This window comes from Saccostrea cucullata, unplaced genomic scaffold (genome assembly GCF_032062105.1).
Source record: "Saccostrea cucullata isolate Sc308-1 unplaced genomic scaffold, CSIRO_AGI_Scuc_v1 ctg281, whole genome shotgun sequence".
Lineage (NCBI taxonomy): Eukaryota > Metazoa > Mollusca > Bivalvia > Ostreida > Ostreidae > Saccostrea > Saccostrea cuccullata.
The window spans coordinates 771,311-784,490 of NW_026926059.1; the positions used below are offsets into that span (position 1 = coordinate 771,311).

Genomic DNA, 13,180 nt, shown 5'->3' on the forward strand with positions numbered 1-13,180 from the left:
ATCACATTCCCATTACTCGGTGAAATTTTGATTGCCCACAGATACCAACCCCATGAATTAAAATGATTCCACAGTTTGCTCTATTGGTTGAAGATTTCTGGGTTTTTTTTCTTTTAACAATTTCCACTTTTAATTATGTTGGATGAGTTGATGAATTTTGTCAATAGTTTTGATGTCTGAAATTTTCTAGCTAAGTATATACAGTAAACCTTGGTTATAGCGAACTCCTGGAGAATTAAAATATTACTACCGATTATACATGTAGTAGAAAAGCAATTACAGTATTACAAAACATACCTTGGACAACTAAGGTTTTATTATTCAATGGGACTCAAAATCAGTTGGCTATATCCATAAATTCCATATATCAGAGTTTGTTATAACTGTAATAAATTACAAAGAAATGTTATATCTGGGATGCTATATCCTGTTTGATCTAAACAAGTTTTACTGTAGGGTGTTTTATATTTGTAGTGTTGTTAATTATTTTATACAATATCATTTTTTAACCTAGTACATTTAATGTATATATAATATGTTTAAATCCAAAATGTTTAAATCCAAAGAAACAGAGATTATGCAGCATATGTTTAAAACTAAAATGTATAAATTCAAAGATGGAGGAGAAAAAAATGTAAAAAGAACTTGAATTGTGAATTGTTTTTGTTGATACCGATTTTCTCCTTGGGTTATTTTTACACTCTTCTCATGACAGTAGAAGTACATACAGTAACTCATAAAATGAATTGTTCCCCTTTGAGTAGTCTATACGAGGGGTGTTAGAAAAGTTCGCGGACAAGTTCTATTGTGAGCGCGCTATTTCCACGAAACCGGTCAAACTTTTCAGATAAAATCTTAACCTATTTTACAATAAATATACAAAAATTTGGTGCTCTCCGGTGATCATTGAAAAATAAACGGCTTTTTTATTTTGATAAATCTTGCATGCTCCATTTTGGCACGTTTACATTACAAAGACTCTTGATTAAAATTAAAAATTTCACAATTGTAGCGCAAAGAGATTTATGATATTTTACCTATCGCTAAAGTATTCATGAAACGTCACTTGGAGAAATGTTGAATTAAATTGGAGGATATATGACTGTTTTATAGCCATTTATAAATGATCAACACGTAAAGACACAGCCAAAAATCGGAACGTCATTGAGCGTCATGGAGCACTGCACTACGTAAAAATTATGTGTGTAGACAGTAAAATGTCTAAAAAGAGATTAAAATTTTCAAGATGCTGCCGGAAATTTCCTACACACACAAAGGACAAAAGTTTTCAAATGATTGTGACTTCATATAAATGGAAGGATTAACATTTTGATTGATTAACTCCATCGATACTTTAATACTCTCTTATCGCATGGACGTTGTGCCTATATGGTTTTGCCGTTTTCAAACCTGATCAATATACTGCATAGACGTTTTTAAAGATCTCAAAAATATCCGAATCAATACAATCCGAATTAGTATAAAAGACATTATAGTAGAAAGGTAACATGTCTTGATATAGATGTTCAATTTTAAAGTAGAAAAAAGATAAAAATCTGAAGAAAGAAAGATTTATAAAACTGCGACAAAGCATAACGGATTGAAATCTGGTTGTCACGTCGCCTTACGTCAAGGGATTGCTCCGTAAATCCTATGACATTATAGTAAAAATCGTTGTAAATTTTCAAGATTTTAGTAAATGGACCTGATTTTTTACATACCAATAAACAACATGTAGGAATTTATTCAGACATAGGTCATACTTCACAGTACACAATGTGTCCGCGAACTTTTCTAACAACCCTCGTATGTCTACAATATTATGCCCTGTTCACACGACGAGTTTAATTCGCAGTAGATTAATGCGAAGTAAACTAATGCGAATGAAACTAATGTGAATTAAATTGCGTTCACACGACAGTTAATGCGAATTAAACTAATGCGAATTAAAATTTTTCCTCTACAGTCAGGCGTCAGTAAGCCTATTATGACGTCATTTGTAAATCACGTCATGTATACAGAGCCATCCTTTGATACATCATGTAGAGGCTACAGGTATTCATTGATTTTAGTGATTAACATATTTTTCCTCAATTTTTGAACCATATATAGCACAAATACCCATATATAACCACCAACACGTGCCCTGTGACTTAATTCTGGCCTTACGCATGCGTCAAAATTTAATTCGAATTAGCTTCGCTTAGCGTTCACACGGAGCTAATGCGAAGTAATTTAATGAGCAGTAAATTAATTCGAATTAAACTAATTAGCATTAAATTCTCCGTGTGAACTCTAAGCGAAGCTAATTCGCAGTAAATTTACGTTTAATTCGAATTAAACTCTCCGTGTGAACAGGGCATAAAACATAAACTTTAAATTTGGAGAACTTCAGTATAATCTCATCATCTCAAGCCACGGTCCGGAGTCCGCATATAGCTCTCTCCTACAGAATGGGAGAGGATCATACATTTTGGCCGTGGTTTGCGACGATGGTATAATCTGAGTTGGTGCGGTAAATGTTTTGCTGTATTTAGATCACAGGACTTACTGTATTGTTGTTTCTTGAGGTAAACATACAAGTGTCATAACCAGGCAAGCAGTCATTTTGAAAAGAGAGGGAAAGAGAATAATAATTGAATAAAAATTACATGAAGATCATATTCCATATGATTTTTTTTTTAATTTCCATACTGTTTACAACGAAAATGTGCAATATTAAAAGAATCAAGTTTAAGATATTCTGGTTTTTTTTAACTTGAAAGGTGATAAAAATTTTACCTTATAATTCCATTAAAATAGAGGTACAGTCAAACCTGCCTTAACGCCCCACTGTATTTAGGGACTTCCTGTCATTTTTCCTCCAGGTAATATTTGAATTTATTTGACCTGCATTCAGCGACCCCTGTTTATTTCAACATTGGACTATCATTTTCCATTCTTATGCAGTATTTTTTTTTTGATATTCTATTCATGATTCTGTTTGAAATCACAGATTTATTAAGTGTCTAACTAGAGGTCTCTCGGGCTTCAACGTTCCATAATGATACAGCAGTTAAAGAACACACAGTTTCAAGGCCAACATCATTTTCTCGGGAAACTCAATTTTATGCATGGCAAAAAATTACGCCTTATTAATTACCGACGAAAATAAATTATTGAACAGAACTATCTTTTTAATGTGAGTGTGGTTGTACTGAATGTTTAATATCAAGGTTGTACCACTGTGCCCGTAAAACCAAACATGTGAGCGTGATGTAGAAAATATCTCAATACCAATCACTGTGTTCAAATTTCTCGCTGGAGGTCGTGAGGCGACATACGTAATAAATTAATAATCCTTGGTTATAACTGATTTCAGATGATCACGAAACGGGCAATTCATCTTTGAATAAACACTTTTTAATTTAAAGGGCAATTTGGGCAATTCTTTTTAATTGCAATAAATGGGTTAGAGAGGTGTACGTAGTACGAAGTTCAAAACTAAGTCAGTGGCGGATCCCACATATGCGTCGGAACCAGGGGGGGGGCTTAATTATAGACATAATAATATATGCATTGAACACTGGGTCGTAGATTTAGCCCCCCCCCCCCCCTTTTGAACAGGAACGTTGCAATTTTTGTAGATTTGATTTTTTTTTCTCACTTAGCCCCTCTCCACTTTCAATTTGCTTCCGACGCCAATGTCCCAGAGATTTCAGAGGGAAGGGGTGTAGGAGCGCCTAGCATGTACATTGTGCTGGATCCACATTTGAATTAAAGGAACGAACTCAACTGCTCTGTCCTTACACCTTGATAAAATTATCCATTGCCAAAGTTTAGTTTTTGTTTTAATACATATTATACACACTTTATGCTGTAATTACTGGTAGGAAAACAAGCATTTGTATGGAACTCAAGTTCTGAAAAGAAAGTAGCACACCTTTTCCCAATAGACTGAAATATGGGTCATATAGTTTTACTTTAAATACAGAAAAAATCTCTGTTAAGGATATTATATTGATATTATCATCTACTCCATCGTTTTATGGAGTTAATGATGCACAAATATTTCAAACATTACTTAAAGTATTGCATCACCAAACAGAAATGAATGATCAACTGCTTCTAAAGTGTTGCGTTTTTGTGGGGGGGATAGATGGGTTTTCTTAATTGTACAGGTATCAAATCCCCATTGTAGATGATGAAGAATGTGATGACTTAACCAAAAAGATCGTTAGCATCCTTCGGAGTGATGCGCATTAATGTATGATTTAAGCCTGCTCAGCGGGAAGTTTTTGATATGTGGTGTGGTCATTCTGTAGTGTAGGAGTTCGTGTGATGATCTACTGCTGAGGATTTGCTCACTCAAAGCCTACTCATCATTTGTTCAAAGCTTGAATTTCTTTTTATAACATTTTGATTTGTAAATTGGCTGGCTGCTGCGGTTCTAGTAACATTTGTAGATAACATTGTCGATGGGCATACCTTTGCTCTCATTCATAACCACGGTCCATTCATAAAGTTAGATTGGCGAGCCTGGTAATTAAGAGCGTGATTTATGGGAACTCCCTTCTGTAAATGACCAATATAATTGGTTAAAATTGCTAAATGGCACCATACAAGCCTGAAATTCTTAAATACGCCAGTGGTTTATTTCGCTATAATGGACAATATTGTAAATACAGTTTAGAGGGAAAACATGGGTTTCCTTCGCTATGATTATATGCATTATCACACAGATAATCCGTGTTTTGCAGTTTCACAGCAACTGTGCTGCAGGAGAATGTCTAAAGAAGTTATATGCTTGTATTCTGTTTGTTAGCTTTCCCTGGGATTGCCCAAATGACAAGGGAAAAAGAGATCTAAGTAATATTAGGAGATAATCATTTCAAACCCTGCAAAGAATTCTTAGACAACACTTAATCTCATTTTGTTTTCAAACAAACGATATATAACCAAAACAGGACACAAGGTCAATTCCCTCAATTTTCGCAAAAACAAAAGGCATTAAAAATCATATCATTACAACAAGAAATTGACGTATATTTATCGTTTTATAACATTATGGATTGTGGCTATATCAGTTATCATAATCGGTTAGAAATTGGCATCACATGGTGTGGGCAGATGGCCGGAAGCTGCTCAGTTACCAATATCGTCCACGCTTCTACTGCCGTGTCATTTTGTGGACTGCTATCCAAGGCCCCGGCTGGCAGGCAAGGTAACGCTTCAAACGTTCTCATGTTCGTTAACAAGTATTCTTTTTTCCATACAATGATTTAATTTTATTCTTGTTAAATTAAAGAAAAAAATGATGCCAATAAACATTTTATTTTAGCATTAAATAAAATTTCTTTGATTTAGAATGTCGTCATTTAAAAGTGTAGGTGTTAGTGAAATTTATCTTCGTTAATTTTTAGTTTCATTACTTGAGTTTATATTTTTTAAAATAAAATGTTTCTTTGAAATAAACATGTTCCTTATTTACTCGGCAATAAAACAAAATTGTCTCTCTATTTAATAGTTATTGAATATGCTTTATTATAACTCCCATTCGTGCTAAAAGTAATGACGCAAAATTACACCCTTTTATTTCGATTTTAATAGCAATATCAATTTGGTGCTAAATGCTTAAAAGGTCACGGAAAACGTTTTATATTCTTCTCTTCTTTCCAACCATTTTTCTATTGAAATGCATTTCTTTCAAATGAAATAGTCCATGTAATCGTAGATCAATTTAAAGCAACAAGAGGAGCTCCACAGAGTGAAAAAAACATTGATGATTTTCTTGATAAAATAAGATCGACATTGAAGAAAAACGCTGTACTTAGATATCTAGCTAATTAAGGTCTTTCACGATTTATATTTGGAACATTATCTTTAAAATGAACACGTATATATAATTATGGGTTAAATGTAAACATAGATTTATAATTAAATTATAAAGCCATTGATGTCCAAAAAAAATCTTCTTGAGGTTGCTTTTTTATTTTTTTCTCAACACTTTTTTCTTATTCTTTTAAACCTCTTTCAGGTTTTATCATTGCTTCTTGTAATATGGTTTGTTCAGATTTGAATGAATTTGTTCGTAATGAAAATGAAGCAAATTTTTATTCTTTTTCGGAGATTTTTTTTTGTCTGTGCGTTGAATTTCAGCTAGATTTTTAAAATGTAAAAATTTGGAGAGAACGAAAAAATAAGCTGGTTTGATATGGGTATTTCGCGATAATTGTGTTTTAGCATCGATAAAATCAGTACAAACTATCTTACAAATTTCTTTCACATTTCATTTTTTGAGTACTAAAAAAATCATTTATTAATTAAATGATCTGAATATAAATCTTCGCCGTGATCTTTCTCCATTGTCGTAAATCAAAGAATAGTTGCTATTTTTTGCAATTGACTTTCAGAGAGAGAGAGAGAGAGAGAGAGAGAGAGAGAGAGAGAGAATTTTTAGCACAAATAGCATATAATTATACATATTTTAAACTTTAATAATTGTCATACATGAGCGTACGTCATATTTTCCGAATTTCAAGGCTATTGTGAATTGAAAATTTATATCGGTCAGGATTGACTACGATTATTTAAAAAAAAAGTTGCTCCTTTTTGGCCTGATTTTTTTAACTGTCTTTTTGTAAGCCAGGAAAGAGGATAATTTTTTGTTTGTTGTTTAATGTCCTCTCTAGAATTTTCACTCCAATGAGACGCCACCACTTGCCGGTGGAAAGGTACAAATTTTGTGCTAAACTCGGCATCCACGGCTATTGAGCAGGGGGGGGGGTCTTTTTCGTGGCAGCATCTTCTGCGACACCAGACCTCGGGTTTTACGGTCTCATCCAACAGACCGGTCTGGAATTCGAACCCGCGACGTAAGGATCAACTTTTTACTTCGTGACTCTTATATCACTGCGCCACGCGGACGACAATATAGGGATTTGGATTAATAAAAGCAAAGTGCATCATGCACTTAATGATTAAAATGTAACTATAACATCCTTTCTTGTCCTGGTGGGTCATGATGAATTTATCAAAGAATAGGGTAGTTAGATGGGATAAACCATTTTTGCTGGAATCACAATTATAAATAATTCTTTTGAAAATTGTGTAAAATTTCAAGTTTGAATTGCTGATATTCAACTAAAAAAACTCATAAAAAACTTGTTGATGGGGATTTGGCATTTGAAAGAGTTTGATAAACATGAAGTCAAAAGCCGGAATTGTTGTATTTTTTTTAAAGCACATTATTTGGTTCAAGGTGGGTATGACGTCGACAGGGGATGCTTACTCCTCCATGGCACCTGATCCCAACTCTGACGCTTTTAGAGGTCCGTGTTTGATCTGAACCTAATTATTAAACTTCGAGGAAGGGGTACCCCTTTAGATCCGCACGTGTTTTGGTATACATGTACCCGATGTTTATCGTTATAAATACTATGCACATACTTGTGGCTATTTTTCATTAGCGACACACTTTATTATAGCTCTTCTCTTTACATGTCACAAATTTCCTGTTTGTTCGTACCCGATGAACGCGCCCTGTCTCCATCCATTGCCTTAAAATCTGTCAATAAGCATCTGTTTTTATCGGCAATTGACTTAATGACAAAATAATTAAGGCAATCTTTATAGGGAATCATCTTCTATATTTCACAAGTGAGATTTGGAGACAAGAACCATCAAAAGAGACGAGAGCTATTTAGTCCTTCCTCTGGCGACGAGGAATCTCTCGGCCTGGGTTTATTTCTTCGTGGGGGAGGTCGCTTTAAGACCTTCACAAATCCCCCGGCAGGATAATCTGTCAGGTGTTATATGTACAGGTAAATCTCAGGTAAATCTCAGGTGTTGATATTAAATGAAGATAAATGCGACGTGGCTGACGTAACGATAACGTGGGGGGAGTGGTTGATTCCTTCACATATAGACCTCCAAATCATATGTGCATGTATGATTTATTTTGGCCTATATTGCAAAATGAACCATCTTTATCAATGTATACATGAGAGGCATCTGTATGATGTAAACAAAGTGAGTCACGCTCTACAGGTAGAGAGTACTTGGCTCTCTTCAGTGGGCCAGGTGGGATGGTCGGGCAGATTTCTGACTTTTAATATGTCACACTTTATTAAAGTATTTAAACAACGACCCATTTTAGTCAGTTTTAATATATATGTTGATATCAGCGGGTATTGAACACTCATTTCAGAATGAAGAGCGATTTTCTGATTTTTCTGGGATGTTTATGTTGTGTTTCACATGCAGCGAGGAGAAGAAGAGGTGAGCGAGCATTTCTTTAATAATCTTAACCAATAAAAAATATCATAACTGAGGACTAACAGTCTATGTAGAGCGTTCACGTGTTTGGACGAATAAAATTGTTTCCGGTTTGCATATATGAGAGCTGAGGATTTTTTTCTTTGAGGGCCTTGGGGTTACAGATATCAGAATTGATGGAAACATTTAAAAGATAGCTTCTATAAAATATCAGCAGATTAACATTAAGGTATAAAGCTGTTTTTATTCTGCTTTTCCAGTATTAGGCTATTATTTCAAATTCAAGGAAAATAATTGTTAATAAAAGAGAGTAAAGGTCAGCATCACAATAAACGTCTCCTGAAGCCATTGGCTGGTTCCATCGAGTGCGGCTATAATCCAGACGCGGGAAAATTATCGCAATATTTATTTTATGTGGCAAATTTACACCACTTCTGGTCATTTATATCCGATATTAATATAGCACTTTTGAAAATTTTCTAGGTTAAAATTATAATAAAATAAGGTCAGATAAAAAAAAAAATACAGGACTCTATTATACGAAAATGTGAATCGGCGATCTTCATAATCATCACTGAGTACTGAAGAGATTCACAAAATTCTGGTAAATTGACCTTATCAATTTTTATAATAAATCTTTAATCAGATGTCGCAAACAAACACATCAATAAATAAAGTATACATTTATATATCTATAATATTTAGAAGCTACAGATTAAATTTTCCATGGAATTTACTTTCTAATAGAGCACGCGTCTTGTACTTTCTTTCCAAATTTATCGATTTCCAACCTTTTTTTCGAACACACAAGGAAATTGAATTTGAAAAAAAAAATCGCAACGGACTCAGTCTTCTTTTTTAACAGCTACCTTTTTAAAAAAAATATGTTGTTGTTTTTTTTAATTTAACATGTATAATAACATCTCATATTTAATTCAAATGATTTTATAATTGACATTAAATTTCTTCCTTTTTCACAAAAATACATATATATATCTTTTTCCTCTTATCATTGAGCTTCTTAATTTGATTTATAAATTTTGTACAGGTCACGAATAACATTTTTAAAATTAATTTTGTTTTGGTATTAATTTTCGCGCTTAAGGAAAAAAGATGGACGCAAGATTAGTTTTCTAAAAATAAACAGATTTGTAATTTTTGCTTGTACTATTTAGCCAAAAAATAAAAGAATGATGTAAAACTAGCTGCGAGACATCAACAGTTCTAGATTTTAAAATAGCAATTGTCATTAAAAAAGTTATTGTTTTGCATGATATGTAAAATGTTGCATGTTTTTTTTTTCGATAAAAATTATCTTTAAAAAAGTTTTTTTGCAAATTGATTGGCTTGATTCGAGGTTAGGCACAATATTTTTCTTTGGAATGAGTAATTTGTGATTTTCATTAAGTAATTTGAATGGTTTGTATCTATATAAATTTGGGACATTGTTAAAAAAAAAAAACATTAGCCTAGAGCAAGATTCCGTAATATACAGGATGCCAGGTCAAAATTAGCACTGGAACAAAAAGATAAGAAAGTTATGAATACATAATGTAACGAAAATCAGATATATCTGAACAACTGATCAATAAAATCGTTCTCTCTGAATTTCAGTCACAAGTCCGATACACCAACCGTAATATAGGTGATAACTGAAAAGTTATAGGAAGAAACAATACTGTAAGGCTTATAGGAGACAGGCACGTTTTTAAAATAAATTTGTTGATCCATAGTGTAATAATAATGTTATTATTAAACTATGGGGCAAAAATTTATTACAGAAACAAGTGCCTGTGGCTGTAAACTAAAAGTTAATTTTAAAAAATATACTAGTATAATTATGATAGAAGTCTACATTAATTAGTGTATAGCTATATAACTATTGATGTAACTATTAATTGAAGCAAGTCATAGCTCTCAAAAGGAAAGGCTTCCATCCTTTTCTTCACCAGATTTCAATTATTTGTTTGACAAGAGTCATCAGTTTCCCAAATCCTCAGAAGAAGCTATAATAAAAATAGTTAAACCGTAGTTCTGCCTAGCCAAACTTTACTTGATTCTTATATTTTTATTCTGATTCATGTGAAAAATAAAAAATGCTCGTACCATTAACAATCCTCCGAAGAGGATTTTATTTTGTTTAAGGGAGGATGAGTCCTTACATGCCCACTTCATTACTGCGATATTTCCATGTTGTAATCTATCAATCTGATAAAATCATCGATCCCAGCATCTCACAGGAGGACAATGATTAAACCAATGCCGGATAGAAGACCAACTGTTGTTCCTGATGCCGGATCTTAATTTGCCCAAAAGTTGCAAAATAAATGGACTGTCACAAGTCAACATCGACAAACGTATTTCTCAAGAATTCTCACAAGAATTCTTATATTTATAAATGCACTGTTGCTTTCCCAACAAATATCAAAATTACTTGATCCGAACTAAATTGAGAAAATATTTTGAAGTTTTTTTTTCGTTTTATCTGATCTCTTCCAGTCTTTCTTTTTTTGCGTTATTAAAGATTCTTGCTAAAGTACGGAATCTACAGTACGGATACGTATAAATATGGTTAGAATTATTTACATGAACTGAATATCATATGAAAAGCATAGTTGTTTATCAATACCTAAACGATGCCAAGCAAGTCACATGTCTAGATTTCTAGAGTAGCGGCTCTTCCATCATTGAGTTGTACAATGATAGACATATCTACATATCAATAATACAATATTCAACGCACTTGATTTTATATGCTTTTAAACAGATAGGTACTTTTCCTTAAACAGCTGCAACATTAATTCAAATACTAATAACGAAGATAGCACAAGTTAAAAAAATATTTTATTATATAAAGTAGATTTGTATATTAATAATACAATGTCTTTTCTTTTACAGTATGCCCAGGACTTCGAGACCCCGATTACGTGAATTACTCTAATATCCGAAGATTTCGGGGATGTACAAAAATTAATGGGAATATTATAATCACTGATGCTACATTCCATGGGTAAGTACACGTCTTTTCCTAAAGTTTATTTATGTTTAATTACATCATAAAATGTCGTGCTATTTAATTTTGTAATTTTGTTCACATGTTTTGATGATCTTTGTGATGTTTTAGATATACAATTTCTTTTAACTGTAGAGATCCCTATCTTAATTTGATGGGACTTCATCCGGACGCCTTAAGGGTATTCGAAAACGTCCAGGATATAACGGGTTTTCTTGTGGTACAGGGCAAACACACTGACTTCACAAACCTATCATACTTCAAGAATCTTATTCGAATACGAGGAAAAAAGACGTATGTATATAAACACAGGTCTAGTACTATATTCTTAGGATTAAATTATTGAATATAGTTTTAGTGAGATATAATGGTCCCTTTCAAGTTCATTGAAGCTAATGATGTAAAGGAAATCTTTTAATGGAGAAATACACCGAGTGTGATTAACAAAAATAGCCATGCGAACTCTTGAAAATCCTATTGTTAGCTTAATTTACAAATAACAACATAACTGGTAGGGAAATGCTAGTATTTAAACAGTAATTGTTCACTCTACAATTGTTACGGTGGTATTTATATAAATGTATTTTGTTTTCTCTTGTTTCGTTTTCGTTCAATCAGATCGTGTTTTTCTTTGTTTCAGATTGATGAACAACTCATTAACCATAGCATTTACATCATTAAAATACCTCGGTATGACGTCATTAAAAACAATCCAGAGAGGAAACGTAGCTATTGCCAGCAATAAAGATTTGTGTTATGTTGACAGTATAGATTTTCGAAAGTACTTTAGAAGGTCAAGGCGCCAAAAAGCCATAATCAAAAGAAATAAATCAGTATTAAATTGTGGTAAGGAAATTTTTTTTTATTTAAATAAATGATGTAAAGAAATTCTAAAAAAAAAATTGTCCAACCTATGTACTGCCATGTTTTGCCCCATATTGTTATCTTTCAAACGTTTCTAGTTTCAGAAAAAGCTGTGTGTAGCATAAGATGTTCAACAGATGGGTGCTGGGGACCAGGATACAATAACTGTGTTAAAAAGGATACACGATTTAGTAATCTAATCGATGACATGCTACAGTCACAGTCATTTTACACGTGACAAGAGCTCACATGTAGTGTCATGACGTCATGGATTTATCATGGAGTTGATGTCACTTCCGGTATTATACCAAATGAGATTACTGGTCCACTGCCATTTATTTTTGTTGTTGGTGTTTGTGTTATTAAATGTTTACAAATTCATCTGACTGAATTATTTTCATATGTACATGATTATATAGAAGGCAAGAAATGGCCGATCCGACCCACCAAAAGAGGTCCCAGCCTTGATCTGCAACTGCAACTTTAAAACCTCCCCACCTTTTGTTAGGTGTATTATTCGAAAATTAGAATGTAGGTCAACTCAAACTCAAAGGTCAAGACCAATATTTAAAAAAAATGTTGATGCCCAAAGAATAGTCTTGTCACAAGGAAACACAGTTGACATAGTAGCCCTAGCACCGACCATTCAGAAAATGTGTCCAAGATTGGAGATTTTTTAAAAAGGTAGTTCATATTTCAAGGTCAATGACATGAGAGTAAGAAAGATAATGGTACTAAACTAGAAAGTCTTGACACAAAGAATGTGTAAGTTAAATATGAGAGCCCTAGCAGCAACCATTCTAAAGTTATAGACAAGATTAGATTTTCCCCAAATGAAGGTCAAACTCCAAGGTCAAGGCCATGAGATTACAAGATTGACATCCCCTCAAAATTAAGGTTTACCATAAGAAATACTAACGTTATTTATGAAATTCCTAGCACCTGCTCAAATGTACTGGTCAAGGTTATTTTTCAAAGTAGGTCAACTTCAAAGATCAAGGACAAAATCTAAAAAAATATTGTTACCCAAAGACAAGTCCGGACACT

At 33.1% G+C, this 13,180-nt stretch overlaps 1 protein-coding gene across 1 annotated transcript; it reads left to right on the forward strand.

Moving 5' to 3' along the window:
* Window positions 1-5,119: 5,119 nt before the first annotated feature.
* On the forward strand, window positions 5,120-12,514 carry LOC134270556 (epidermal growth factor receptor-like). Its single transcript, XM_062752799.1, has 6 exons — window positions 5,120-5,203; window positions 8,189-8,259; window positions 11,155-11,266; window positions 11,405-11,563; window positions 11,910-12,115; window positions 12,232-12,514. The coding sequence occupies exons 2-6, from the start codon at window positions 8,190-8,192 to the stop codon at window positions 12,369-12,371; spliced, it is 687 nt and encodes a 228-aa protein (XP_062608783.1). The 5' UTR covers window positions 5,120-5,203; window position 8,189; the 3' UTR covers window positions 12,372-12,514.
* The last annotated feature ends 666 nt before the right edge of the window (window positions 12,515-13,180 follow it).